General features: G+C 33.9%; 5 protein-coding genes across 6 annotated transcripts in view; 1 reads left to right on the forward strand and 4 right to left on the reverse strand.

The window, feature by feature from the left end:
• Positions 1 to 1,468: 1,468 nt before the first annotated feature.
• LOC113502488 (THUMP domain-containing protein 1 homolog) lies at positions 1,469 to 2,748 on the reverse strand. Its single transcript, XM_026884076.1, has one exon. It carries the CDS (start codon positions 2,585 to 2,587, stop codon positions 1,715 to 1,717), a length of 873 nt encoding a protein of 290 aa, XP_026739877.1. The 5' UTR covers positions 2,588 to 2,748; the 3' UTR covers positions 1,469 to 1,714.
• Positions 2,749 to 3,189: 441 nt separating this feature from the next.
• On the reverse strand, positions 3,190 to 10,531 carry LOC113502490 (pancreatic lipase-related protein 2). Its single transcript, XM_026884079.1, has 11 exons — positions 9,381 to 10,531; positions 8,906 to 9,023; positions 7,281 to 7,428; positions 6,985 to 7,146; positions 6,688 to 6,783; positions 6,427 to 6,574; positions 5,624 to 5,850; positions 5,096 to 5,261; positions 4,833 to 4,971; positions 4,336 to 4,527; positions 3,190 to 3,410 (listed from the first exon to the last, which is right to left on the reverse strand). The coding sequence occupies exons 1-11, from the start codon at positions 9,481 to 9,483 to the stop codon at positions 3,329 to 3,331; spliced, it is 1,581 nt and encodes a 526-aa protein (XP_026739880.1). The 5' UTR covers positions 9,484 to 10,531; the 3' UTR covers positions 3,190 to 3,328.
• Positions 10,532 to 10,631: 100 nt separating this feature from the next.
• LOC113502489 (protein aurora borealis) lies at positions 10,632 to 15,955 on the reverse strand. The gene is made up of 8 exons (XM_026884078.1): positions 15,745 to 15,955; positions 15,487 to 15,651; positions 14,857 to 14,993; positions 14,315 to 14,400; positions 13,440 to 13,625; positions 12,403 to 12,642; positions 11,982 to 12,273; positions 10,632 to 11,748 (listed from the first exon to the last, which is right to left on the reverse strand). The coding sequence occupies exons 1-8, from the start codon at positions 15,864 to 15,866 to the stop codon at positions 10,895 to 10,897; spliced, it is 2,082 nt and encodes a 693-aa protein (XP_026739879.1). The 5' UTR covers positions 15,867 to 15,955; the 3' UTR covers positions 10,632 to 10,894.
• Positions 15,956 to 16,644: 689 nt separating this feature from the next.
• Positions 16,645 to 17,931, forward strand: LOC113502494. The gene has a single exon (XM_026884088.1). The coding sequence runs from the start codon at positions 16,818 to 16,820 to the stop codon at positions 17,799 to 17,801; it is 984 nt and encodes a 327-aa protein (XP_026739889.1). The 5' UTR covers positions 16,645 to 16,817; the 3' UTR covers positions 17,802 to 17,931.
• Positions 17,932 to 18,023: 92 nt separating this feature from the next.
• The window catches only part of LOC113502491 (calcium/calmodulin-dependent protein kinase type II alpha chain), a 36,543-nt gene continuing 28,406 nt past the window's right edge, over positions 18,024 to 26,160 (reverse strand). Inside the window, exons 1-2 of one of the 2 annotated variants that reach the window (XM_026884080.1) lie at positions 24,190 to 24,298; positions 18,024 to 22,963 (exon numbers count right to left, since the gene is read on the reverse strand). In XM_026884080.1, the coding sequence (XP_026739881.1) occupies positions 21,344 to 22,876 (1,533 nt within the window). In that variant the 5' untranslated portion in view covers positions 22,877 to 22,963; positions 24,190 to 24,298 and the 3' untranslated portion in view covers positions 18,024 to 21,343. Of the gene's footprint in view, positions 22,964 to 24,189; positions 24,299 to 26,160 lie in introns of those variants that run through there. The other variant, XM_026884081.1, reaches the window with a different exon arrangement.

Consider the following 26,160-nt stretch of genomic DNA (forward strand, 5'->3'; position numbering starts at 1 on the left):
AGCAGAGCGGTCAGAAAACTCCTGAGACTTTAGTGCGAAACAAGTATTCTTGCCACGAATAAGTTGTAGTTATTTGTTCCGGCATTTATAATTAGTCCGCGGAAAAGTTCTTAAGAATTTATTAATTTTTACAAGGATTTATACCCCCGATGTCAGTTCATTTAGATGGATAAGTAATAAATGCTATCTACAATGCTCCGGTGCATATAAAATCGAGAGTGGATAATTTTAGATCGCAATGAGTAGACAATAATGTGAATAAAATAAACTCCATTGCAATAAACGCATTCAATTACTTCTAATTTAAGGGTATGAACTTCGGAGTTAAGGGTCTCTCATAACAATATTTTGCAAGGATATAAATAGAGAGACTCGCCAAAAAGTTGATAGGAGTCGAATGTTTAAAATAGTCAAATGTTCTTGATATCTATTGAACACACGAGACAACATAAACAAATGAACACGTTTTTAACAGCTGTTTGTTATCATTATAACTGATATCAACTGGGTCATCGACCCGAGCATCTTTCTCACGGCAGACATCTTTAACTACATCGTTATTAAGATTAAAAGAGCAATTTATAGATATTTTTAAGGTAATTTTGCTAAAGTCTCGCTTTTTTCATGAAATATTATAAAATAAAAACTATTCAGCAAATGGGTTAAGCAGGCACCGGATCGGCTTATCTACAAGCTCATCAATTATAAGCTCTTACAAATTCCAAATTATTGCCATAGGGTCTATAACGTCCGAAACTGAAATATCTATATAATTATGTACTTTTAAGATGCTGGGAAAAGTTTAAACTACCTCGTACCTACCTATATTTTACCACCAGCGACATCTAGTTTGTGTGAAGTTGTACATAATTGTTGTGTTAATAAGTTTGGTGGATATTTTGTAACATTAATAGATATTCGTCATAATATACTAATTCATTTAAGACGTACTATATTGCTCTGCCTCAAGTTAGCCAAACAACATAGTTTAGATGTAGCATCAATAAGAGACATCTGTTGACGAAGCCTTATATTACGTAAGGCAATATTCCACCAGACGGGAAGGTGGTTTAGAAAAAAAACTAACCCCATAGATTAAAATAAGAATCGGTAGGAATTTAGCAGAAAATTAAAATTAAATTTCAATTTTAAGTGGTTTACTGTACTAAGTTAAATAAATTGAGGGCATCAGTGCCGGTTTTAGATAACAACATAATACTTTCAGACACGTGTTGTCAGCGCATGGCAACGGCGTGCGTCGAGCCGCCGCGCCGCGCATTCCCGCCGGCTGGCCTCAACAGCTTGCTTTACAGGGCGATTATGTAACTCTAGTGGGTACTATGTAGGCAAGGTATTACTTAACGGTTCGCTATTACGCCCAGTTACATAATCGTGACCTTACTCATTTATTTACGTAACTATGAACAAAAACAACTTGCGAATGTGGCAAAACCAAACAAAGAAACAATTGATTCTTTCACATGTATATTTAATGGGTTTATAATAATTTATGAAAAAATTTAGGTATATAGACAAATTTTGGTATAAGAGTTGGTATCGAAGTCCTAGGTACAACCTAGAAATAAGACTACATAAACATTTAAGTAGATTGGAAGTATAAGATAAGACTTAACACTAATGGTCAGCTTATTGTTAACCTGATTTACAGAATTACAATAGCAATTGAGATAATTAAATCACTTAAGTTATTAGATTAAGCGTCTTTATTTTCTTCTGCTGTTGTAGTCACATCACTCTTGAACTTCTTGGCTTGGGTTTCCTCAGAATCATTAGATGATTCATCTTTACACAGCTCATTTAAATTATATTTTTTATAAGTAAAGTAATTGTCCACAATGCTCAACAAGCAAATACCTTTAATTATTTCCACAATTATACAGAGCCTTGGGTTTTTCAAATCGGCTTTATTGTTAATATTCTTCAAAACCACCATCTCTGCCAGCTCCTTGATTATCAACTCCCTACTGACACTACTGTTAAACCGTTTATTAAAGATGACAGCAAAGGAAGATGCCTCGTTCAAGAAGAATTTATCAAACAGCTTGCCAGCACACTCCATGATATCGGGCAGGTTGGCTTTACAGGTTGCCATGATGGGAAGCAAACGTAACACATGCCGTGTCTTCTGTAGTCTTGTCGAAACTAAGTCTTTTATTATGGCTGCAGTCAACTCTTCTGGACTAGGTAAGTTTGTTTTAACGAAAATACAATTAGATGCTCCCGTTTCCACCACTTGGAACCTCTTATGCCGCAGAGATTTCTGTGAATCCTTTTTCATGGACTCCACCTCACGCTTCAGCAGGTCACCAATATCTGTATCATCCTCCGACTCGCTGTCCGACCGGTCGTCGGGCGCGTCGGAAACAGGCGCTGCAGGCGGCGGCTCGAGCCCCAGGTCCGGGTACAACTTCCCAGCATACTCGTTCAGCAGATTATAAACTTCTTTCACGCAGTCTTTTTCTCTGAAGTTACATGTGCAGAAGAAACCTCTAAAGCCGGGTTCTAAGAAATATTTATTTCTGCGTTTACGAAAGTAAAACTTTTTCTTTTTACGAGTATCTCCCATGATAATAAATTACGAGCACAATATGTTGTTACAATATGGTTATGATGGCGGACTATGATGATATAACGAAATATTATGTGTTACGTATTGAGTCGAATTAATATGATTGAATTCAATAACACAACAGCACAACATCCATACCCGTAATGTCATCGAAATGTCAAATAAAGACAACTAGTGTTGGTTTCTCTATTACAATCGACTAAATTGAAGAATAACTTACTAAGCTTCTCATTATTCCTTTTAACTGTATGTTGCGTTTAGAAAATTTTGAATTATTTTAAACTCGATATCAATCTTTGCCGGTTGATGTCCAGCTCGTCTTATTCGGTGTCTTGGATTTTGTAATTGTTCCCTTTGAGAGGAATAAAATACCGTACACATATTAGTCCTAGACCCATTATTTAGTTTCAGCAGGCACCGTAGAAAAAGCATACTTGGCTTTGATTGTGGGCACGAAAGCGTGTGCAAGCGAATGCGTGCTCGAATGGTACAATAAAAAAACAATTTTAAATAAGTACATTTATTTACACTATTTATTTATGTAACAAAATTCTTACATTTATAATATCATTATTTTACTTATATAACTTATAACATAAGAATGGCTTTAAATATTTTAGGCATTAAAATTAATTAAAATACTATTAGAATACTTTTGTAGACGTTTTGCATTGTCTTAAGTGCATTGTCCGATTGTTTTCGTAACGAGTGTGTTATAAGTAAAAAGGCTTCATATAATCAAAATTTACAGTATTTCGTTTTCATTATAGTTGGCAGATTGGCGACTACCGGTTTGTTCCGTTTTGAGCAAACTGTAATGCTGTAAAAAACAAAATATTATGTGATTATTATTATCAGACGAATCCACAGCAAAAAGTCCCTTTAAACTAAGTTAAACAGCTCTTTGTTAATCTGTCAATGACTGGCCTGTTGGTCTTAGTCTAGCGACTGGACCAACGGGCCAGTCAAGTAATCGTTTTCAAGTTTAAAGGTTAGTAGCATAGCCTAATGAGGACGTGGATTTGATTCCCACCCACAACAAATGTTTGTGTGATGAGCATGATCATTTGTTCTCTGGGTGTATACTATCCTTAATATGTATGTATTTGGATATAAAATCTTAAATTCTTGGATATAAATTGGATAAACATACTTATATATGATAATATACACGGTGATTTTTTAGTCGTCTTACAAAAGCAGCCCAGTTCATGTATCCGACGTAAAATACCCCTAGGCGCGATTTTTTTTTTATCATCAACTAAGATAATAAGTACGAAGAAAATTAAACAAGAGAAATCTGAAATATACTCTTAAAAATGATACAACCGCCGCCGCCCGCGCCCCTCACCATTGTTACAAGACTCGTACCGCGCTCACAACAGAGCTGTGTTTCTAAAAAACTACTTGCTACAAAACTATTAATTGCATCATAATATTGAATAAAAATTGCATTTAATTTCTTTTCAAATCTCATTAATACCTATTTTTTTATCATGAACGTGTTGTAGTCATTGGATACATGAACTGGGTAGCTTTTGTAAGACGACTAAAAAATCACGGTGTATATAAGTATGTTTATCAGTTGTCTGGTATTCATACTACAAGCTTTGCTTGGTTTGAGACTAGATGGCGTTGCGTTAAAGTTGTGGAATATTATTCTTATAAAGCAATTGTTGAAACTTTGTACTAAGTTAGCATGAATCCCGAGAAAGGACGTTAGAGATAAATAATGAAACACTTACTCTGTGTTATATTCAATAGAAGATAACTTTAAATACTCGACGTAAATGCTAGGACTCTTCAGAAGTCGCCATGTCATGGGGTTGAATAAGTTCGTTTCGTACTTCCATTCTACGATAACAAATATTGGCGGGTGACCGGTGTCTTTAAAAGCCACCATTTTGATTTCAGTTACACCTGGTTTGTAGAATTTTCTGCAAAGGAAATTAAAAAAATATGTATATATTTTTCGACCGAAGTTATTGATTTCCCGATTTAATTCTTTGTCCAGTTACGTAACGAAAGCAGTATAAAAAACCATTTTACAGGCAGTTTAAGATTTTTTTGTCGCATTTTTCTAATACTTTGACTTTGTAGCACTAGTTTTAGTATGAAAGTTAACGTCGGCAAGGTTCATGATTAGATAGTTTCTTGATAGTGCTAACATATAAACATTTAGATCAAGTTTCATACATTTCCGATCACTCTTAAATCCTGTGTCAACATTAAATGCACTTACTGTTCATGCTCCAAAAACACGTGATCACTCTTATTATTGTTTCGGTCGACCAACGTTATCGACAGCTTTCCTGACTCTGGTCCATGAGTTATACTCTCTGTTGAGTTTGCTACTTTTATTACCACTTCATAATGCACTCCTGAAAAGAAAAACTAATTTGTAACTAACGTTCCTGACACGCTTTAGACGAAAAATAAATTGGAATTAGATAAAAAAAAAACCTTTAATGAATATAAACTCTAATATTTCTTTAGTAAACTTACGGCAAAAAGGTTTTGAGCTGCCAGTCATTGCGTACAGAGCAATATTCGAGTTAGTATCAACTAAGCCGCCGAGTTGCAATCGCTTGTAGATATTGTAAGAATGGTACCCCATTGGTATACAGTAGTGATGCTTGTCACAGCTCGTACAGTTGCCAGCGAGGAAAGACTGAAAAGTACCGTAATTTTAATAAAACAATCAAATAATAGCTGTTTGTAAGCAGCAAGGTGATTCTGTGCATAAATATTCAAAGTTCCTTTCGAATAATCTAAGAAAAATATTTTTAGTAAAGCTTCAATGTATAGTATTGCAATGACAAGATTATATAACTAAACTTATTTCATCACGAATGTCATGATAAGTTAAATTACACGACTTAATATCAAACATCTAAACATGCAATGACGTCAAAGAGATCTGAACTTGCAAAAAAATGTTTTGCTTTAATTATGCATAAAAAGCTTGATAAACATATCAGTAGTTTAATGATTTAATCGGTATGACCCCAAAAGGTTAAATAGCGTACTTACTTCATAAGAATGGCACTGCACTGCTATAAAAGGACAAGATGGCGATATGCTCTCTGTGAAGTATTCGTAGCTCCTCTCGTGATCGCAACCCACGAACTTTTGAACTTGCTTGTACGATAGCCCGGTTACCTTACCGCTTGTAAAGTCGCCTTGCTTACAACCAGGCTGTGTTACCCCACCATTGGGATAAAAATCCACGTGACCTATCGGTTCGATCATACCAAAACCTGCAATAATAGGTCAAAATGATTAAATTAGTAGTCTAACTACTCTAAGATTGTTTATCACAGTACCCAAGTAGAAAAGGGGTTGAACTATACAGATCACCTTTTCGCAAATGAAAATAATCATAAGAGCTTCATTACGAAAATGTTTCAAGAATTTGTGCTAAAACGCTCAAATCATACCTATTTTTAAAGGCCTAGAACTCAGCACAATATGTTAGAAAACAAATTATGATTGAAAACATTAAATGTTTTTTTGTGTCAAGCTGTTTTTTTTTCTAGGTCTCGTTTGTTACACGATCTGTTTGCGACATACGAAACTAATTAGCTGTTGACAAACAAGGTCAATTAATAGCAATGCCATTGAAGACTAATTTAAGTAAGCACGATTAAATGTAGATACTCGTCCTTAGTACTTTTCGTTATAATACATTGTGACCTCATCATTAAAGCGGGGTTTTAAACTTAGTATTTATAAACGACTTGTGATTTCGCGAATACAAAAAATACGGATATGTGGTAGTTTATAGTTTTCATGAGACATGCTTTAATAGTAGTCGAATTCATAGCAATAAGTACCTGAATAGATTAACTTCAACGCGTTGCTGTGTATGATGTCAACATACTTAGCATCCGACCGATCCAGACGCACCAAAGTGACGGTATCACTGAAGTGAGGCGCTGCTGGGTCCAAACCTGTTATTCGTCCCAATTTCAAATAAAATCTCTGTAACAGTAAAAAGTATACAATGTAATAGCTATCAAAGATACGAAAAAGATAAAGAAGGATTCTGTCAATTAGAATAATAATTATAATATATATAAAAAGGGGATGGTTACCTTTTGCAATGCGTGTCCACAATAGCCGCCTAAGTGAGCACCTAAGGAATGGCCAATAAAGTGGAAGTTGTCCAAATGTGACAGCCCCAAGACTTCCTGAAACAAAAGAATACGCAAATTAAGAAACTGTTGAAAAAATCTGTTCCCGCTAAAAATATCAAAGCCCTATTTCTTTCTGCATTGAATAACATGTTACGCTCATCTTCGCTTCACTTTAATATACCATGACTAATAAGTAAGCACGTATTTGATAAACGAGGGGTTTAGCGAAGCAGAAAAAGCAACAACAGTACTCACATATATATTATGTATAAGATGTGCAGTCATAACTCCAATTAGTCTGATGTTAGCAACCGCCTGTCCATAAGGTGGCTGCGACCCTCCTCGCCAATCTACAACAACCACTGTTGCGCCTTCGTTGCCTTCCAAGTTCAGCAATGCATCTGCCATATTTTGAATCTATGAAAAAAAAAAACATTAAATGGCTTTAGCCACTATTATTCATGTCCTACACATGAAATAATAGTGGGCACTCGTAGCTCTATGTGCTTCTATTTCAGGATCTATCAATCATGATAGAAGTAGATGCTTACCCAAACTTTGTGTCCGCCTTCTAAGAATCCATGGGATATAAAATAAAATGGCCCCCTAGGATCAAGGTTTGCGTTTGCTATTCTGTCTTTATTATCTGCTTCAAAAATCACTGGTATCTTTCGATTTCTCCTCGTAAAGGCAGGATATCTGAAATTAAAAGAATGGGCTATGAAAAATTAACGCAAACTCGCAATTTTTGGTCTATCAATTACAAAAAGTTTAAGCTAATTTAAAGCTACAATGACAGAATGGTCATTTAAGTAAGGACCAACTTTTAAAGCTTGTTTGTTTAGTATATTATATGCACCTAATTAAAGTATTTTGTCACGGACTATCACTTAAAACTTTAATTAAGCGCTAAATAAACAATATCAATTACTACTGATTGTAGGTCCAGAACGTTCATAGGTCATTAGACCTCAAATAAACTGTTTACTCTTGATAAAAGGTACATTGCAACAAAAAAATAAACACATTGTTTATCAGAGTTACAAACGTCACTATGCAATTATGGGACGTAAACATTTGTTTTGTCTCCGTACATGATTGATTGATGTCATGGACGAGCCCCCGACGTTATCATTCCGAGACTTGTGCATACAAATAAGATAGCAAATATGAAGCGGATCTTCTCGACAGTTCAAATACTAATGAGGACTAAGGATTTACTTTGCTTCGAATAAACAAGTCTTATCTGTTGAGATGACATAACTTATTTAACAACGATTGGTAGACCACGCCTACGAAACTTTCTCGATGTTTTATGACCAATCAATAAATGACGGGTTTATCAAGGGAACCGCCCACTTTTAGGTACATGGTAGCTGAGAACATAATTAGGTACGTGTTTCACCAAAAAACAGAATTTTAAACCTTATAACATTAGGCAATACTATATTTACAATACGTTAAAAGATAGCGATCATTTAAAAATATTATTATTAATCATTAATACGCTTAGGAAAGGCCCGAATGCCAAAATCCACATTTAAGCATGCACCTAGTATTTTGTTTTATAGTTAAAACCATGTCTCCCTGATTTCTCATTTTTCCTTCCTTACGTTGTTGACTAGGAGTAAACACTCCGTATCATTATATTTCCTGACTGTTAATGAGGGAACGTATTGAAGTTTATCAACAATGCTATTCTAATTATAGACAGTTGTAGTGGACTTTGGAAGAAAGTCCACACAGCTGGTGTCGAGAATATAAATTACAAAACATAGGTACTGCAATACACCTTCGGATATCCTCGTATAAATGATTGAATGGATTTCCAGCCATGGAAGACTGCAAATAGGGTATGCCGATTAATTTCTTTTGATCTTTTTACTTGATTTTTTTTCTCAGTTCCTTTGCGAGGCATTGGATAACCCCCTATTGCAAAATGGTTTAGGTCAATATTATCGTAATGAAAGCACTGACAATCAGGATATTACTAGTATATTGTACTTTTAACAAGTATTTTTCAGACCTGCGCGGTAGGGTACGTTTAAGTATATTTACAAATGAGTTTCTATGTATACTGCGAGTTATGATTTGTTCAGGCCAAATAGATTTTCACTTAAACTTATATTTTCTCGACGTGAGATGTCAGGGTGGCACTGCAATACTTTAAACTCACCGAACTGCCATCGCTTCGGGCGGCACTGGGAAATAGTTATCAGGTCGATGCTCAGTCCATGGGTAAGCTTTTGAAAAGCATCCATATATATCGAAGCAACGTTCCAACTCCACATCATCTTAACAAAGAAATATAATACACCATTAATACATTTCTAAAACAATACAGAAATATGACACTACTGATTATCATGAAATTTTAGCAGACATAACAATTTAAATTACTTTACACCTTGCTTATCATTGTTATTTTGAATTTTGCGCGCACATGCCCTTTCTAACAGGATATTGCGATAATGTTTTTTACGTTTGTTATGATTTTTATTTAATAGGGACTGCTTTTTACATTATTTAACAGGGCTTGTTTAAAACAAAAATCTATCAGGGACTTTTTCGTGCACTGAGTTTGAAAATTACTTTTACAAGTTTATTAATAAGCATTTTAATATAAAAGTTGTAACAATAAAATCACTAACCATTAAAAGAGTTCGGGAAGTGAGTGACGTCAGAAGAATTCTGTTTATCCATCAACACCATTATCGTCTGTAGCATCAACGTTGCACTCGTCCGGTTATACATTGTTACGGCCGTTCACAAAACTTCACAATAAGGTAAATGCTACGTAGAGTCGCATTCGATCAGCGCACGTGTAAGTGGCACTGCGTACGTTTCTTGAAATACGATCAGTGGACTGTGTCCGAGCAGTTAGCTGTGTGTACTCGTCAGTTGTTCCTTTCAGAGTGTAGTATGAAATGACATATATGGAACTGTCCGGTGGTTTATATAGAGAGTTGTAAATGCACCGAACAATATCCGCCGTTGTTACCTAACGTATCCTCAACGCTCGAGCTACGGAGTTCGCAGACGTTCCGGGATACGGCGATAACAGAGGTTACAACGTTATCATTCGGTTATTTGTTAAAAACGATTGACGCACGAACGGTCTCGACGATTACATACCATAGTAGGTAGTACACATTAACTAATTAATTGTTACTATTGATATGGGACAGCTAATTTTAAATGCACATTAAGAGGGCCGTTAATATCTATTATATAGATTTACTTGATTATAGCTATTTACAAGATACCGTGATAAGTAATTAGAGAAGAGATTGGATTAAGATAATTCGTTTTTTTAATAATGGGCTCTTTAAACTTGCAACCTTGCTTCTGTTCTCATGTCGTCTTAAGGTATTTAACGTTTAATATTTATATTCCTTTTTTAAATACATCAATCTACTTTTATTACAAAAGAAAGGCGACACTCTTATTAATAGCAGAAGAAAGGAAACTTTGTTGTGTTAATATTATTAAACTAAAAATTGAACTTCTTATTTTGTTGTTAAATGTGTACATCTACAATTCAAATCCTGTTCAATAAAAAAACACTTCGTGATAGAAGAATTAAGATAAAAATAAGAGTGAACAAAACACGGACTTTGGAACGGCGGTCTCGATAATGTGCTCTAATGAATCAAATTTAATTATTGGGTAAACATTTAAATTAATCAAGAAGTTAATTGCACGCGATATAATGAAACAAACAAAAAAGCTAAATTGATGTAACAAAATAGCAAACATCTATACAGATATTGTTGCCTATTAATTAAAGAGGTCATAAGCCAAATAGTTATGAAGTGTGATGGACATTTGTCGGTCCATCGAGCAATTGTTCGTGAGACTATAAATAGACACAATTACATACTCTAAGTAAATACATACTCTTTTTTTCTATTTCAGTCTTGAAACTTTATTTAATTTTACTTGACCCAAGTAAACACACATCTCAAAAATCACAAAAATAATTATTTCATGCAAAAATATTCTACTCCTTCATCATATCCCGTTTTACAAAATCAATTGATAATTCTATAAATCATCCACAATAATGGAGTAAAGTCAAAAATAACCTAGGCGTTAAATATCTAGCTTTGTAAATGCATATAAAATTCATAGTCTTACAAAAAACAACTTAAAATTAACAAGATTATGAATGCACTTTACGTGTCTTATTCTTAGATGGAGTGGATGAGAAATTGCAATTAAACGTCATGTCGTCAGTGAAAATGTCAGACATGGACATAGCTTCATTTGTGTTAGCAGACTGAACGAAAAACTTGTCAAAGTCCTCAGTGGCCACGTTTTCCTTATCATCCAATTTGGCCTCGGAGAAATGGAAGGTTGTCAACTTTTTCACTGAACTTTCTGGCGCGGGATAGAACTGAGTACAGTCGGAAGAGTTTTCATCCTTAAAACCACTATCAACTCTCATCCAATTAACATTAGATATCTCTTTCAAGGCATTCTTATTATTAGTCTTAGACATGTTTGTCACCGTCAGCTCGGAGGGTTTTATGGCACTTTCATAGTAACTAGAGGCGTTAGTGTAAAACGTATTCTCATTAAATCCACTGTCTACTCTCTTAAAACTAGTTGAGCTATCACCGGTCGCTTTGGTTACATTATTAGCAGTATAATCAAATTGTGATATATTTTCAGTCAATAATTTGAGATCAACCCTGTTAAAATCTATTTTCTTATCTTCCAAATTAAGCGGGTTATCTGAACTATCTAAACTATTATCTAGAGACATGTGCAATGGACTGAGTATCATTGGCGCACGAATTTTACTAATTTCATGGGAGCGTGCGTTGCTCTTGGATTTGCCTTTTATAGGCGTGTCATCTATATTCGCGATTATGCTATGAATTTTAGTAGATGACTGCATCTCGCTAGACAAACTCTTTTCTGTTTCCACTTTCACTAAATGCTGAATACTGGCTTCTTCGACGATAGACCAAGTTGCTTCTTTACTCTTCGGGGAGCTTGATTCGGAGTCCGCTGTAAAAATAATACATTTCCAAGATATAATAACTATAAATTACTACGAAGTATACACATCACAAGGTCTTTTTGTTTAAATGTATTATATAACACCACAATTGCTAAAGCGTGACTGCAAGGAATTAATTGAGACTATCAAATTGCGCATTATTTATACTCAAACCTCCAGCAATTGTTTTAACATATACTTAATGTAAACCAACTGGAAAATATCAAGGATATATTCTCACCTTGCGACTGGTTGTGGAAGGATCCGTCAACACTCATGTCCATGCTGAAGTCTAATTTCTGAACGGAGCGACTTCGATGCAGACTGGACATGCTGAGGCTGCGCTTCTCGGAAAACGAAAAGGAACTCTTCCTATTCTTTTGTGGAGACTCTTTAAGTGATGTGCTCCTTTTAATTTTGTTTGGCGTCATTTTACAGAAACAGGGACCCTTTTTCTCGCTCTTCGGCGCCGCTGCAATACAGTCCAGACAAGTGGCCATAGCTTCGGATTCAGGCGATGTGAAGTTGTTTTTCTAAAAAGAAGAGTAAGATTTAAAATGAACGCATAAAAGATCCCTCAAGGTATAACACAATAATAATTAATAGAAAACGTGGATTTGATACAAATTAAAATCATAATGAGCCAAAACATTCCTGATTACCTCTTCATCACTGGAAGTTGCTTTAGTGACAGGTGAGATCGACGCTAAGGAAGACGATGTGGCCGACCCTTGCAGTGTGCGGCGCGGTGTGCGGAACTCTATGGGACTGAAGCAGGGCTCGCCAAAGTCCACGACATCCAGTATCTTGTTGCGGTAGCATGGCTTGCTGTTACTAGACGGGCCCTTCTTCAATGGTGTCCCAAAAGTGCGCTTCATGCCTTTTGTTACAAAATCGCGGCTCTAAAGAATAATAATTGGAGACTGAATAAGTTATAGGAGGTCAGAGATAAAGTAAAATGGGATTCCTTTTAAAAAAATCTCCCTGCCTCTAATATTTTTCAACAGCTCAATCAATGAAAAACACATTTAGTACGCAATGGACAGCCAGGTAGCATAACAATATAATATACCTAATTGACAAAATATATTTTAGATAAACCGCCACGTCTTAAAGTAATATTATTGCGGATTCAGAAAGAGAGATGAAGTTCAACGCCGTGTATTGCGCAGTCACGTTTCAGCAACTATAATGTTACATGACGCTTTGGTGGTACACCCTTGCTTTGTTAAGTGTTATGTTAAATGCATAAGGAAAGACCAAAAATTCTGTTATATAAGTAGACTAGGTAGGTAAATGTCGGGTTTTACTATTACCAGTTTTGTTTTGATAAATACATCGCAGTTTATGACGCCCATTTATTTGAATTCATGATTCGTATTTCCCTAGTGATTCCCTGATTGATTGATTGATCTTCCTTTTAACACAAAAAATGGATTTACCAAAATTCAAGGGAATGAAGTACAGGTCGAGTTAATGTACCAAGTATATGATGATAAATTTGGGTACAATTTTTTTTGCATCAGCTTTCCTTGTGTTTTGTGTTTATTGTGCATGAAAAAGTCTTGTCCATGATTTCTCAAAATGTGGATGGTACTTTTTCGATGTACAAAACCCTTCCATAAAAAAACCCTATTCACCTTGTATTTTCACATTTATTTAACTTAGTCCGACATATAAATTCTTACTATACACTTACCAGATCAGGACTGAACACCACAGGCGTGTGAGCCTCGTAGCTCGAAGGTGGACGCTGCTCCACATGCAGCTCATCATCAGTCTGCTCAGAGTCATAGTGTTCCATATCACTATGCTCCTCGAAAAACAACTTCCTTCGCAATGACCCGTTAGCTGTGATCTCATATTCACCTGATATGTTCTGTTCCTGTAATTAGCAAAAAAACCTGGTTCAGCTTGAAATTCTCTGATCTTTAAACATATGATAATATTATCTCTAGATAATGTACCCTAAAACAAGATGTTCCATTACACAATAATTGAGAGCGAAAAACATATGTTTATCAAACAATAATAAAAAAAGATAAGTTATCTTTATACTCCAATCAAATAACAACAATAATTTGGTTCCGCTACTTTTTCAGCCTTCAAGATAATTTGTACTACTGATACTGATACCAAATATGACTGGTAATAAAGTTAATGTCAAATAAGTATAACAGGGAAGATTTCTGATTATAAACAAGAAAATGTTATATATATCATTCTTATGACACGGTTTACAAAGTTGAAGTCCTGCAAAATGGCTCAACCAATTCTCATGAAATTTTGTGAGGATATTGGGGAAGTCTGAGAATAGGACAACATTTATTGTTCAAAACCCTATTTTTATTTATTCCCTACTACTAATTCGTATGGTGGAATGATGTTTGCTAGGACAGCTAGTTAACTGAAAGTAGCAGATTTTGGCTACGATGACAATTACTCATTCTCAGCAGAATAAATGGAATACTAAACAATCTCTTCAGCACTTTGAGTTGTCAACACAATATGTAAATAAATATTTTTTGTATGACTTGTATTTTTTTTATGTACCAAGATATGGAAGAAATTCACCTGTGTAAAAGTACAAAATGGCTGCAGCAGAAGTTCAAGTTCTGGTGGTAGTTCCGGTGGTAAAGTAAGAACAGTTTGGGCTGAAACTAAAATGATCATGTATAGCAACTAATGCATGTAACTATTATTTTACTTATCTCATTTTACTTGTAATAAATCCTTAAGTTAACAAGTTTGGTGATGAATTCTCATTGATTAATTGCTTCCCTATATGAGAGCAACTCTGCCAGTAAGTTACAAGGTAGTATTGCTGCAGTAAGTGCCAAATTAACCATTAATTACAGAGAAATTAAAAGAATGAAAATGTATCAACAGATAGATACTTTGAAAATTATTTCAAAATAGCAGTTTATGTAAATACTTATTGTGAGGAAGTTAAAGTATTTAAAGAAATTTAATATTGTTAACTAAGTTTGAAATCTGGGAAACTTGAAAACTCTTTAGTGTTTCAAAAAAAACTTAATAAAAAATCTGATCTAACAACTATATTAGATTAGATTTTTAACATACATAAACTATATTTATATAAGTGCATAGCAGACCTTCTTTTGTGACAATTATCTTTTCCTTTATCAAACTATCAACATGCATACTAGATTCAGTAGATGTTTGTAAAGGCTTCAACTTCTTAGATGATTCAATTAATGGACTTGGCATCACCATTTCTTGAGAGAAAAACCTGAAAGACATCCAGAACAACCATATACTAATATATATATATATGGCTTTTTTAAATAATAGTTTTATGTAAATAAACAACATGTTTTTTTTTAATTATCTAAGGAGATTTTACTATTACACAATATGTTCTACACTGGAGAAAATCCAGGCAACAGATTTATCTTTTATTGGATATGCTACTTAAAAAATAAATATCCCTATATGTAATTTCTTTTATAGGGTACAAAGATAAATTCCATGTTATTTTAAATAGAGGATTGTTATATGTATTGTAATCAAGAATATACCAACCAGTAACATCTATAGTGTTATACATTATAGTTAGTATTTCTATTTATCTAATATAATGGTATCAACAATTTCGTAAAACTCTTTGCTACTACTTCTAAAAAGATTACAATACTATAATGGCTTAAACTGTAACTATTAGACTGCATATACACCAAAATAAATTAAATATGTACCTATATGTAATATGGATGTAAAATTACCTATCAGTAGCTTCTTCAGCGATCTTCTCCAAAGCAGGGTCAGGTGTAGGCTCAAACTGACTGTTACAGGCGACTATGTCTGCTGGGACCAGGGTACACGCCTGATCTATATCCCAGCGGAAAGATCCATTGCTTTTCTTCTTATATATCTTGCACATACCCGGACTATTCAACAAAAATCATCATTAAAAGATTCTAAACGTCTACGCTCATACATAGAAAAAAAAACGTAAAAAATCGAATGCGTAAGTAACTAACCTGCATATAGGCTTGTGTAACTTATCAATCAAAGCTTTATCGAAGGGATTTCGTACTTTTCTATTTGTTGGAGGCGGGGTCGATTTATACAAAATATTGGGGCAATCATTTTTATCACCCATTTCGAAAATAACGTTATTTTTGTTGTTTCTGTTTCTTGACAGGCATGGCACAATGACCCCTGTCCGTAGCCTGTTTTAAGTTACGAGTGTTGCCACTTCAAGTTGGTACAGAACAGAAATCTTTTTCAATTTTGCAGAGTTTGTGCCACTTTAAACCAATCGTTATGTTTTTATTTATCTAAAAGTCTCAAAACACGGAAGTATCTCTCGGCCGCGATAGATTACTATCGGTTTGTAACAATCAGTTAAACAAAATATATACTTTGACCGGAAACTTAAATGATAAAATCTTAGTACACTAAATTAACTTAAGATAAAAAGGAGACAAAAAATGAAATTCTTCGATTAGTTGTTACAACAGTGACACATTAATAGCTGATATTATAAATTTAAGTACTTAACTTGTCTTCTGACTGAAATACCTATGATTATCTAAATTTTGTCTTTAGTAAGCAGTTTAACTGGTTATAAAACCGAACACCAAGGAGTGACTTGTTATTGGTGAGATTTACAAATGAACTATAATTTCATTAAATCAGCGACTTGTTTCAGGGAACTATTAGGTTAATTTTATGATGTGAGAAAAAATTGTTCTTAAACCAGATTAGCTTAATTTAAATTTCCTATTAAACAATCTAAAATAAACTTATTAATTTATTAGATAACATTGTTATAACAGATTTTTCATGAAGAGTAAACAAGCATATGACTAGATTAGTCGATTTATAAAATTGAAGCTAGCTTTACGTTTGATTTTGATTTCCGTACGTTTTTTTCAATGTCAGTGTCAAAGATTTCAAAAGTGCGGAATTAGATTTTGGTGGTTAAATTTAAAACTAAAAAGATTCAGTGGTCTCAATTCACTATTCAGTGTCAAGGAATTCTTGAAACCAGGAATGGTTATACTGAACATTACGAGTATGCTATAGTGTCTATTGGGACGTACATACGATGGAAGACCATAACTTAAGTTATGAACCGATGGACATAGATCTCAGTGGTCATTCTGTAAAAGAAATGGATATATCGGATGTTTCTTACAACGACTCGCCAATTAAAGTAAAAAGAGAAATGGAAAAGCCTCACAGATTTGAACAAAACCTCGACCTAAGTCGAGGTAGTCCTATCAAAAGCCCGGTTATAAAGAAATTTCATCTGAACAGAGAGAAACCGACAAGAAATTCCGAAGGGACCACACGAAGAATTATTACGATTTTATTGATAGGTGTAATTCCTCTATTAATTAGTGCTATCTACAATATAAAATGTTATGATGACATCAATTTAAATGTCTTATCTGAAGCTCTATCTAATAGGTTATTTGGTCAGTCGGAAGCTATCAGGATTATGTTAGATACTTTAGGATTAGAAGAAAGAAGTAAAATATTGATTTTCTCTGGTGGCACTGGAGTTGGGAAAACATATGCTTCTTCTATACTATTAGAGACCGTAGGGTCTTGCTCAAATGTATATCATTACACAATGCCAAGCTTTGTAAATTCATTTACAACCGATTTCATGGTTGGTCTCACTATATGTAAGAACTCATTAGTTATATTAGACGATTTAACTGTAGATGACATACATATCAAGAAACAAATTAAAGAACTCATAGATAAAAGTCAACAATTAGATAAGAACTTAACTGTTATACTAATTTTTAACTGCCATGAAGCAACAACAGAATTTATCAAAAAATGTGACGAGTCATTCCAAAGCAAAGTTTTAGAACAATTTGCTGAAATTAATGCAATTAAGCAAATTGTGAATTTTAAATCCTTAGATGTGACACATTTGAAGAAATGTATTAAGCATGAGGTCCAAGGCCGAGTAATAAGTGATGAAGAGTTTGATGAAATATTAAAAAACTTTGATGTCACTCTTGATGGTTGTAAAGGTGTTCACTCAAAGATGAAGTATCTGAATGTTGTGTAAGGTATGTTTTAAAATTGTATAACATATAGTATATTCCTATGTATAATGTAATTAGGTATCATGTAGAATGGAGTCTTTGATTAAATTGTATATAGGTATTTTTTGCTCAATAAATTTGACTTTGTTAGTATTCTGTGGTTTTATTGTTAAGTATGTAGTACAATTATTATTGCTGTAGATGTAAATTAGTGGTAATTGAGGTTGAATAAAAGAAACATCACATTATTGTAGATCAAAAGAACTTTATTTTAGAGAATTTTACATGATAATCGGCAATGCAGAGGTCCAAGAAATTATGTTGAATACAAATATACTGACAATTCATTAATACACCTACACTTCCACAATTGGAAATTATTCTACCACAAACTTAGCCATCACAATAAAAAAGAGCAAATCCCAAATTAATTTCGTAAGTAGTGCATTAAAATACAAAATACTTTGGTAATATATCTAACTATAAACATAAAATAATCTCAACCACATCTAGGCAAGGGTGCACTTTCCGGAATTTCGACTAAAAACACTGTTTATGTCCTTAATTAAAACAATAATTTTAATACAATGCTGACTTAGCCCTACATATTATAATGTTTGGCTTCAAAATATTTATCAAACACAATTCTAGCTGAATAGATGATAATGTTATTCTATTGAGGATTATCAGCAAATTTTCTACACAAGTAATTATTAATTGAAAATTATGACACAAAAACGATTTATATCTAGTATATTAAAAAATGTACCCATATTGCAATGCACCCATAGTATGTTCTTACTTTTATTAACATGAAACCAATTTGAAACAAGCTTCGGTTATTATGCTGGAAAGTACCTACTCTTCTTTATTGTAACAAATGGTCACATGGATCATCAATTTTAAGTACATCTTTAATGTAAATAATTTATTATTATTATATTATTATGATATATATTATGTATAAGTATTGTAAATGTAATAATAAAAAGCCGCCAATGGAAAAAGTTAATGTCATTTTAAAAGCCCCCCTAAATGTAAAAGCCAGTGAGATAAATGCATGCAAACAGGTAAATGTGCATTATAACAATTTGCGGAGAGCAGATTAATTTTCGAAATAGATAAACTATTAAATTTAAGCTGATAGTAGCTGGGAATAGGTATCCCTCTAAGTTGGTGTCTTATTGGAGCACTGTCCAGGGAAGACTAAACATATACATAAATACTTAAAATATTCTTGTCCTCAAGAGATTTGTGAAATATACTGGAAGATAACCATGATTTGTGCATCTCATACTGCATTAGGTATTTTACATCCTATTTCCACCTTGATTAAATTCTGACAACAATTTAACAGTTTAATAGTAAATATCGTATTTCATTGAAATGTAACATATTATTCTATTTAATAAAATAATTTAATACAGTTTATATTGGTGTCTGATTTATTAATATTAATACTTTAAAAGTTTATTTGGTAATAATTTGGATACCCAAAGGTCTTATTTGGAATTAAGTTTACTATATCCCACTGCAAACTTTCAGCTGTAGGTACTCAATAAATAAGAAAACAATGTGATTTTCTATAATATGTTAGCTGTTAGGCTACTACAAAACATAAAAATATAATTATTAAAAAAAAATCTTAAAGTAACATAGTAAAATACCGTGTGATGTTTACAAACCGAGCTTAAAAAACTAACGAGCTGTGTTATGCCTATGTGTGTGTATTTCCAACGTTGGATCGGCACAACTGTTCTTTCTATATCTATTTATGCCTTCTGGGGTCCACCAAGCTCCGTGAGCGAGTTCTAGTCTTATAACAGTACATACTGGAGATTTTTACCACTATTTACGTAGAAGTAAATTATCAAATAAATTTAACATGATCTAGATAACAAACCCTCATTAAATACTTTCAAAGAAAATATTTTACTTAGCTAATGACAAAGACGACACTTTGAAACATGCAATGTGCAAATCAATATCTATGTACACAATGTAAGTTTATGTACCTATGTATGTAATGTATATAATATATATGTTCAAAATTAATTTTAAAACGTTGATTATTTACTAAATATGCGTAGGTAACAATAAAGACTAGAATACATTTTAGTTATTACAGTTATTGGCACTAATTTCAATGATAATGGCACAACTATGTACTCTGTATACAGTGAAAATATCAACATGATAGCTTGATCACTTATCCTGTGTAGATATTTTTCTTAATATTACAATTCCAACCCACTTGACGTTTATAAATTAAGTTTTGCTAACTATACTAAAATATATTATAAAATTGTAAAAAACATGGATAAATGTCATTTATATCTAGGTATATTATAGGAAATACTGAATTTACGGGTGACTTACAGTAATAGATCCAATAGTTAAAGCTCGTTTCATAAGTGAAACTGTGCAAAAAACACTTTACATTCATTACATTAATATCACTGGTGACAAAGCTCCTCTTAGTTAATACAAATACCAACAAACAGACCATTCTCTTGCACAGTTATCACTTAAAAATTCTAAGCTATTTCAAATAAAAAATGTTTTGTCAATCAGGTACAGAACTAATACGTACGGCAAACAATCAATTCGAAATAAAATCATATTCTATTTCACTAATGCTGAAGACTAGTGGTGAATGCCAAAGCAGAATAATGTCAGAATAATGTTTAATATTAAAATCTAAAATTGACGAAATTGATATAATCCACTTAAAATATAATATGTAGGTACATCGATTCTGCACTAGCTAATACATAAGTAGGTTTTAATTAGTTTAAAAAACAGTAAAGCAACATGTTTTTCTACAAAGAGATGAAAGATTAATTTAACACTACTTGTCCTCACTTTTTAGATATTTCTAAGTGCATAGTGCCAATAACTGCATTATTTATTAGTTACTTAAATCTTATTAACTAGGTATTTGATAACAAATAGAACACCATTTTTAAGCACGACAAAACATTCATAGTTAAAAATGTAGAGAGACTTACTGAGAAATGTGCTAATAATTCTAAATCTTGAAAATTTTTGCTGATTTACTTATAATATAGATTCATTAGTATCAGATCTGTTGTTTTGTTGAGATTTCATTTAGATTGTTGATTAACAACATTTTGCTCGATATTCGTTGACATATCTTCGATTTTGTCAGAGATCAGAATTTTTGTACACTACTATAACTAGCACAAAGCATTGAATTTAACGGTATCACATTTTAGCCACATCGTAAATTTTATAGAATTTTTATAAAGTGACTTTAACGGATAAGAATTATCTTCCGAATCGCTTACACTGATGTCAATAACATTTACCTATAAGTAATTAACTTAATTTTTTGGGATTACAAAGAATTCTAATAAAATTCGTGTAAGTTTTATAGCAGAATTGGATAGTAAATTTCATATTATACGACAAAGAGGATACATAACGTGATCTCATTCAATACTTTGATTGTTATAATTTATGCAACGGAATTACCTTTAGTGATAATCTGGATTGCGAGACCATTATCCTCTGGCGTATAGAAGATTTTCGAAGGGACTAGTTAGGAGCGATGGAAATGTATTGCTGTCCACTTGTTGTGGCGTTTGTGCCATATACGTGTCTCTTGTGACTGCTGTGTAGCTCGTCGGCCTTCAGCGTCCACACTTTGCGTTACGCATACGTAAGCAATGATAGCTACATCATCTCCGAGCAGATGTACTCTGGGATTTAGAATCGTAGTATTCGTTTTCACATGAGTGGGCGTATTATCAATGAAGAACTTATGAAATTCAACGCCTTCGACTAGGTTTCCTAGAGCATCAGGATCGAACGCTGTCACGTTCGGGTCGCATAGTTTGGAATAGGTATCGTAATCACCATTATTAATTGCATCTATGAGTACTTCAGTAACTTTGATTACTTCCGCCCGACGCAACGAAGCGTTGCTATCGCCACGAGCTTTTCCAAACGAATCCGCTTTTGTCAAAGCTTCTTCATCATGTTCTTTGGAAATAACTGTACACGCTCTATCTACACCCTTCTTATCTTTGTCCAAGTCATCATCTTCCAGTGTTGTACTGCTGTCGGTCGATTCCTTGACTTGCGATCCATCTCCTTTCTTGTTTACCATAGATTTCCCGGAGAAGTTGCGTGTCGCCAGCATGGTAGTCAGAATGGCACCTTTGAGTTTGCGGCGTGCGTTGAATTTCTTCAAGCAGTCCACAGTTTCTTGCCTGTGCATAACAGATGCAACACGTTCTCGGTGGCAGATCCATGGGTGCTTCAAAGCTTCAGATGCCGTTATCCTCTTGCTAGGATTAACAGTTAACATCTGGTTAATCAAGCTCTTTGCTTCGGGTGTCACTGTATCCCATTCTGGAGAAGGATAATCGTACGCACCAGCCTTAATTTGTCCATACAGTCGGTGCTGATCTTCATCCCAAAATGGAGGATAGCCCACAAGCAGAATGTATAAAATCACGCCGCAGGCCCAGATATCAACTGGTTTCCCATATGGCTCTTTTTTAAGTACTTCAGGTGATAAATAGCCTGGAGTACCAGCAAAACCAAACCACGCCTGTTGGTCGCCTTGCACTTCAATAGCCAATCCAAAATCGGCCAATTTAACAGCAGCGCCTTTAGCTTTGCTGGCTAGTAAAAGATTTTCAGGCTTTAAGTCTCTATGCACTACTCCGTTATGGTGGCAATGGTGAACAGATTCAAGAATTTGTTGTATACAGTGAGAAGCATCAGCCTCAGAGTAAAATTCTCTGGCAACTATATCTTCAAACAGTTCCCCGCCTGTTACTAGGTCGAAGACAAGGTAGTGAAAATGCTCCTCTTGAATAGAATCATGAAGTCTTACAATGTTAGGGTGTTGAAGTTTTCGGCAAATTCGCGCCTCCCTTTCCAACTTCTGGAAGTCTCTAGCCGAAAGTTTTTTAGTGTTGATTATTTTTGCCGCAAACTCAAAACCAGTCGACTTTTGTACTGCTCGTCGCACAATGGAGAACGCTCCTTTACCCAATTCTTCTTTTAAATCATAATTATCGGAGAATCTGGTGCTGACACTTTCACGGTTTGGATTGGCCATTTTTAGCACAGTATACTTACTACACCAGGAGTTAATATAAACTTACTGCGCAAGTTTTAGGCACGTATCTTCAATATCCAGATGTAACTAGAACAAAAAAGAATCTTTTTAGTTACATATTCCTAATATAATTTTATTTGAATGGGTAGGTAAGTGTTCCAAATTAGTCATTTAGCAAAGAAAACTGTTATTGTATAGGAAACACGTATTTTACACACGTTAAATGTTACTTAGTTAAAGGCCGCTTATTTTAGGAATTTTCATTAAAGGTGTCTATAAATGCACCAATATGCTAGTAAAATAATAACCAGCTTACGGACATCCACTTAATAAAAAAGCGGATGTTACTGGATTGATATTATTCAAATGATTTTTTGTAACAGATAATAGAGTATAATTTATATAATATAAACAGTTAACTTCTTGAAACTGTGTGTCTAACCAAAAAATAAGGTAAATGCGTCTATGAATTGCGAAAATAAAATAGGTAGGTACCTAGATGAGCCACGGTAATTTACATAAAAAGAAAGACTATAAAGAATGTATAAATTATTACAAATGAATGTATTATAGATAAATGTTTTCACATAATATGTATGGGTGGTGCTTAATAACGTATGTAGAATATTGACGAAGTTACAGATGCATTAATTAAATTATTAAGAAACAAAAAGTGTTCGCCATAAAACGCCTTATCATTTTGATATCTTTGAATAATAGAATGTAACGACGGGTACATTGGGGAGCTATTAATATTTTCTGTTATATCTTGCTGTTCTTATTCCACTCACGAAATGTTCAGAAAATAGATATTGTCAAGGAGCGAATGAATTTATCCGAATGAAAAACGACGGCACTATTTTGGTCACTCAAGCTAAATTGAAGTTCTGCATGCTTAATATAAAACGCGTAGATGCCTAGACAATAGTAATCGTTGTCACAAACATAGACTTCTAATATTAACACTACGGCACCGGGATGACATTTAGTTAGCGCAAAATAATCGATACACCATTGTCTCAACACATTCACCAAAATCCCGAGGACATTTTATTCTAACGAAATATAAAAAACGGGAACTATTGGGACACAGAAGAAACTACAATAACAGTTCCACAAATGGTTCAAAAATATATCACTGATGTTATTTTATTAAACTAATAAAATTATCATTACGCGACTTATGCTGATATTCTTAGCATTACGAACTCGTATGGATGGCTCGCGATATATTTTAATGTTACAAGTTAATACTAGCTTTAGAAACGAAAGCATAATTGTTTACAAAAAGTAGTTTTAAATATGCTATTTACCTATTATGTGCCCATTTTACACAATATTCGACAAGATGAAGATCAAAAACGAAGGGCCTAGCCCTACACCACACTCTCCTTCTGCTCCGGACACGAGCTTCGGGGTCAAATTCATAGACATTAATGTGTTGCCAGCTCGGGTCACTAAAAATTATACTTTACTTGATTGAACAAAAACGCGTTTTTTATATAAAACATGTAGCGATATAGGTCTGCGTGATCATTATGAACTTTATGCTAGATAATACTTCCAGAACAGCCTTCAGATTTATAAAAAAAACCTTCGTTTCTTTCGTTCTATTTTTGCTACTGTTCATACTGAGTGTTGTTTGTAAAATCGATATACTAGCGCAGCGCTAAACCAAAGAGAATTGACGATTCTGTTTTCAGCGCCATCTCGTGTGCTCCGGGTACGTTAATTTTATTCGTTCGGGAACAATTTCACTATAACTAAATTAAACTGCTTGGATAGCGCGTAGTTACTTTGACGCTGAATTTATGACTTTATCTAATGATTTTAATGTTCTGCACTGTATTAAACACCATATTTCCTTAAATTCTGTTCTGTAGCATCTGCTCTTATACGTTACTTGACAAACAAATATATCTACTTACATAACACTTATTTAGATCTTACAATTAATCATGAATTGCGAGTTGCGACACAGAAGTTTCACTAATTAAGTACGTTCATATATGTCGTGCACTATTGAACTAATTAAATATGCGTGTTCGGTAATTAAATATTTGATGGCTCAGTCTAATCATTATTTTGCTAAATATACATATAAAGTAAAAATCGGTGGAGATCGTGGCCAAGCTATAACCGCATAAGTGTTTCGATCACAGGTTAAGCTATGCTTGACTCGGTTGGTCCGTAGATGGGTGACCATCTTCGTCATAACGAGTTCCTCCGTGTTTCGGAAAGCACGTTAAATTGTGGGTCTCGGCTGTTATTCCTACATCTTTCACAGTCGTTACAAGTAGTCAGAAGCTTGAAAAGTCTGACAGCCAGTCTAACCAAGGGGTATCGTGTTGCCCAGGTAACTGGGTTAAGGAGGTCAGATAGGCAGTCGCTCCTTGTAAAACACTGGTACTTAGCTGAAACCGGTTGGACTGGTAGCCGACCCCAACATAGTTGGGAAAAGGCTAGGCCGATGATGACATATAAAGTAGAAATCGTATGAAACATTCACAACACTATTATTTGTAATTTAATTAATGGAGTCTAGGAGCCTAGAGTGCGTACCATAGTTTCGAAATCACACTACTAAAAAGTAAGTATTTAGGGGAAAGACTTAATATTTATAATCAAAAAATTTAGAATTTAAATGAAAAAAAACCGCGTCCTATATTTTTTAATAATCTACCTGCTTGATTATTAAGATTTTTTAGTCATAAGTCGTTAGTCAAGTCATACAATTATGAAATGTCGTAAAAATCCTTTACCTTACATGTAAAATAGAAATCGCAGTCTCCGAAAAATGAGACCTTTCTCTAATTACGTATTTAATAACGGTTTATTCGCGTGTATTTATCGAGATAGCCTGGCTAGTTTCGGAACCAATTGAAGTTCTTAATCTGACGCGGCGGCCATGCCGTGAGTCGAACTCCTAGTACCCAAGCACCACTTAACCATACAGAAATATTGGTAAGAAATACGCATTTTTCAAAAGTTGCAATGAAACCATGAAGCCTTCCTAATAATATGTAAGATTATAGTGTGTACTTCTGTATGTCTGTCTGTTTTTTCGCAGCTGTAAAATAAAGTCATACAACCGGGTTTAAATAAAAACTACTGATCAAAATTTGATTTGACCAAATGAAAGCTATTCCAAGTTAATTGAAAAAAATAATTAACAAAATCGGTTCATTCACTCCGAAGACATGAAGACTAGAAACTGACAGAGTAGAAACTGATAAAAAATCACTTTTTCATGTTCCACACCAGATTATGTATTTCTGTTTCCG

This window comes from Trichoplusia ni, chromosome 17 (genome assembly GCF_003590095.1).
Source record: "Trichoplusia ni isolate ovarian cell line Hi5 chromosome 17, tn1, whole genome shotgun sequence".
In the NCBI taxonomy this organism is placed as follows: Eukaryota; Metazoa; Arthropoda; class Insecta; order Lepidoptera; family Noctuidae; genus Trichoplusia; species Trichoplusia ni.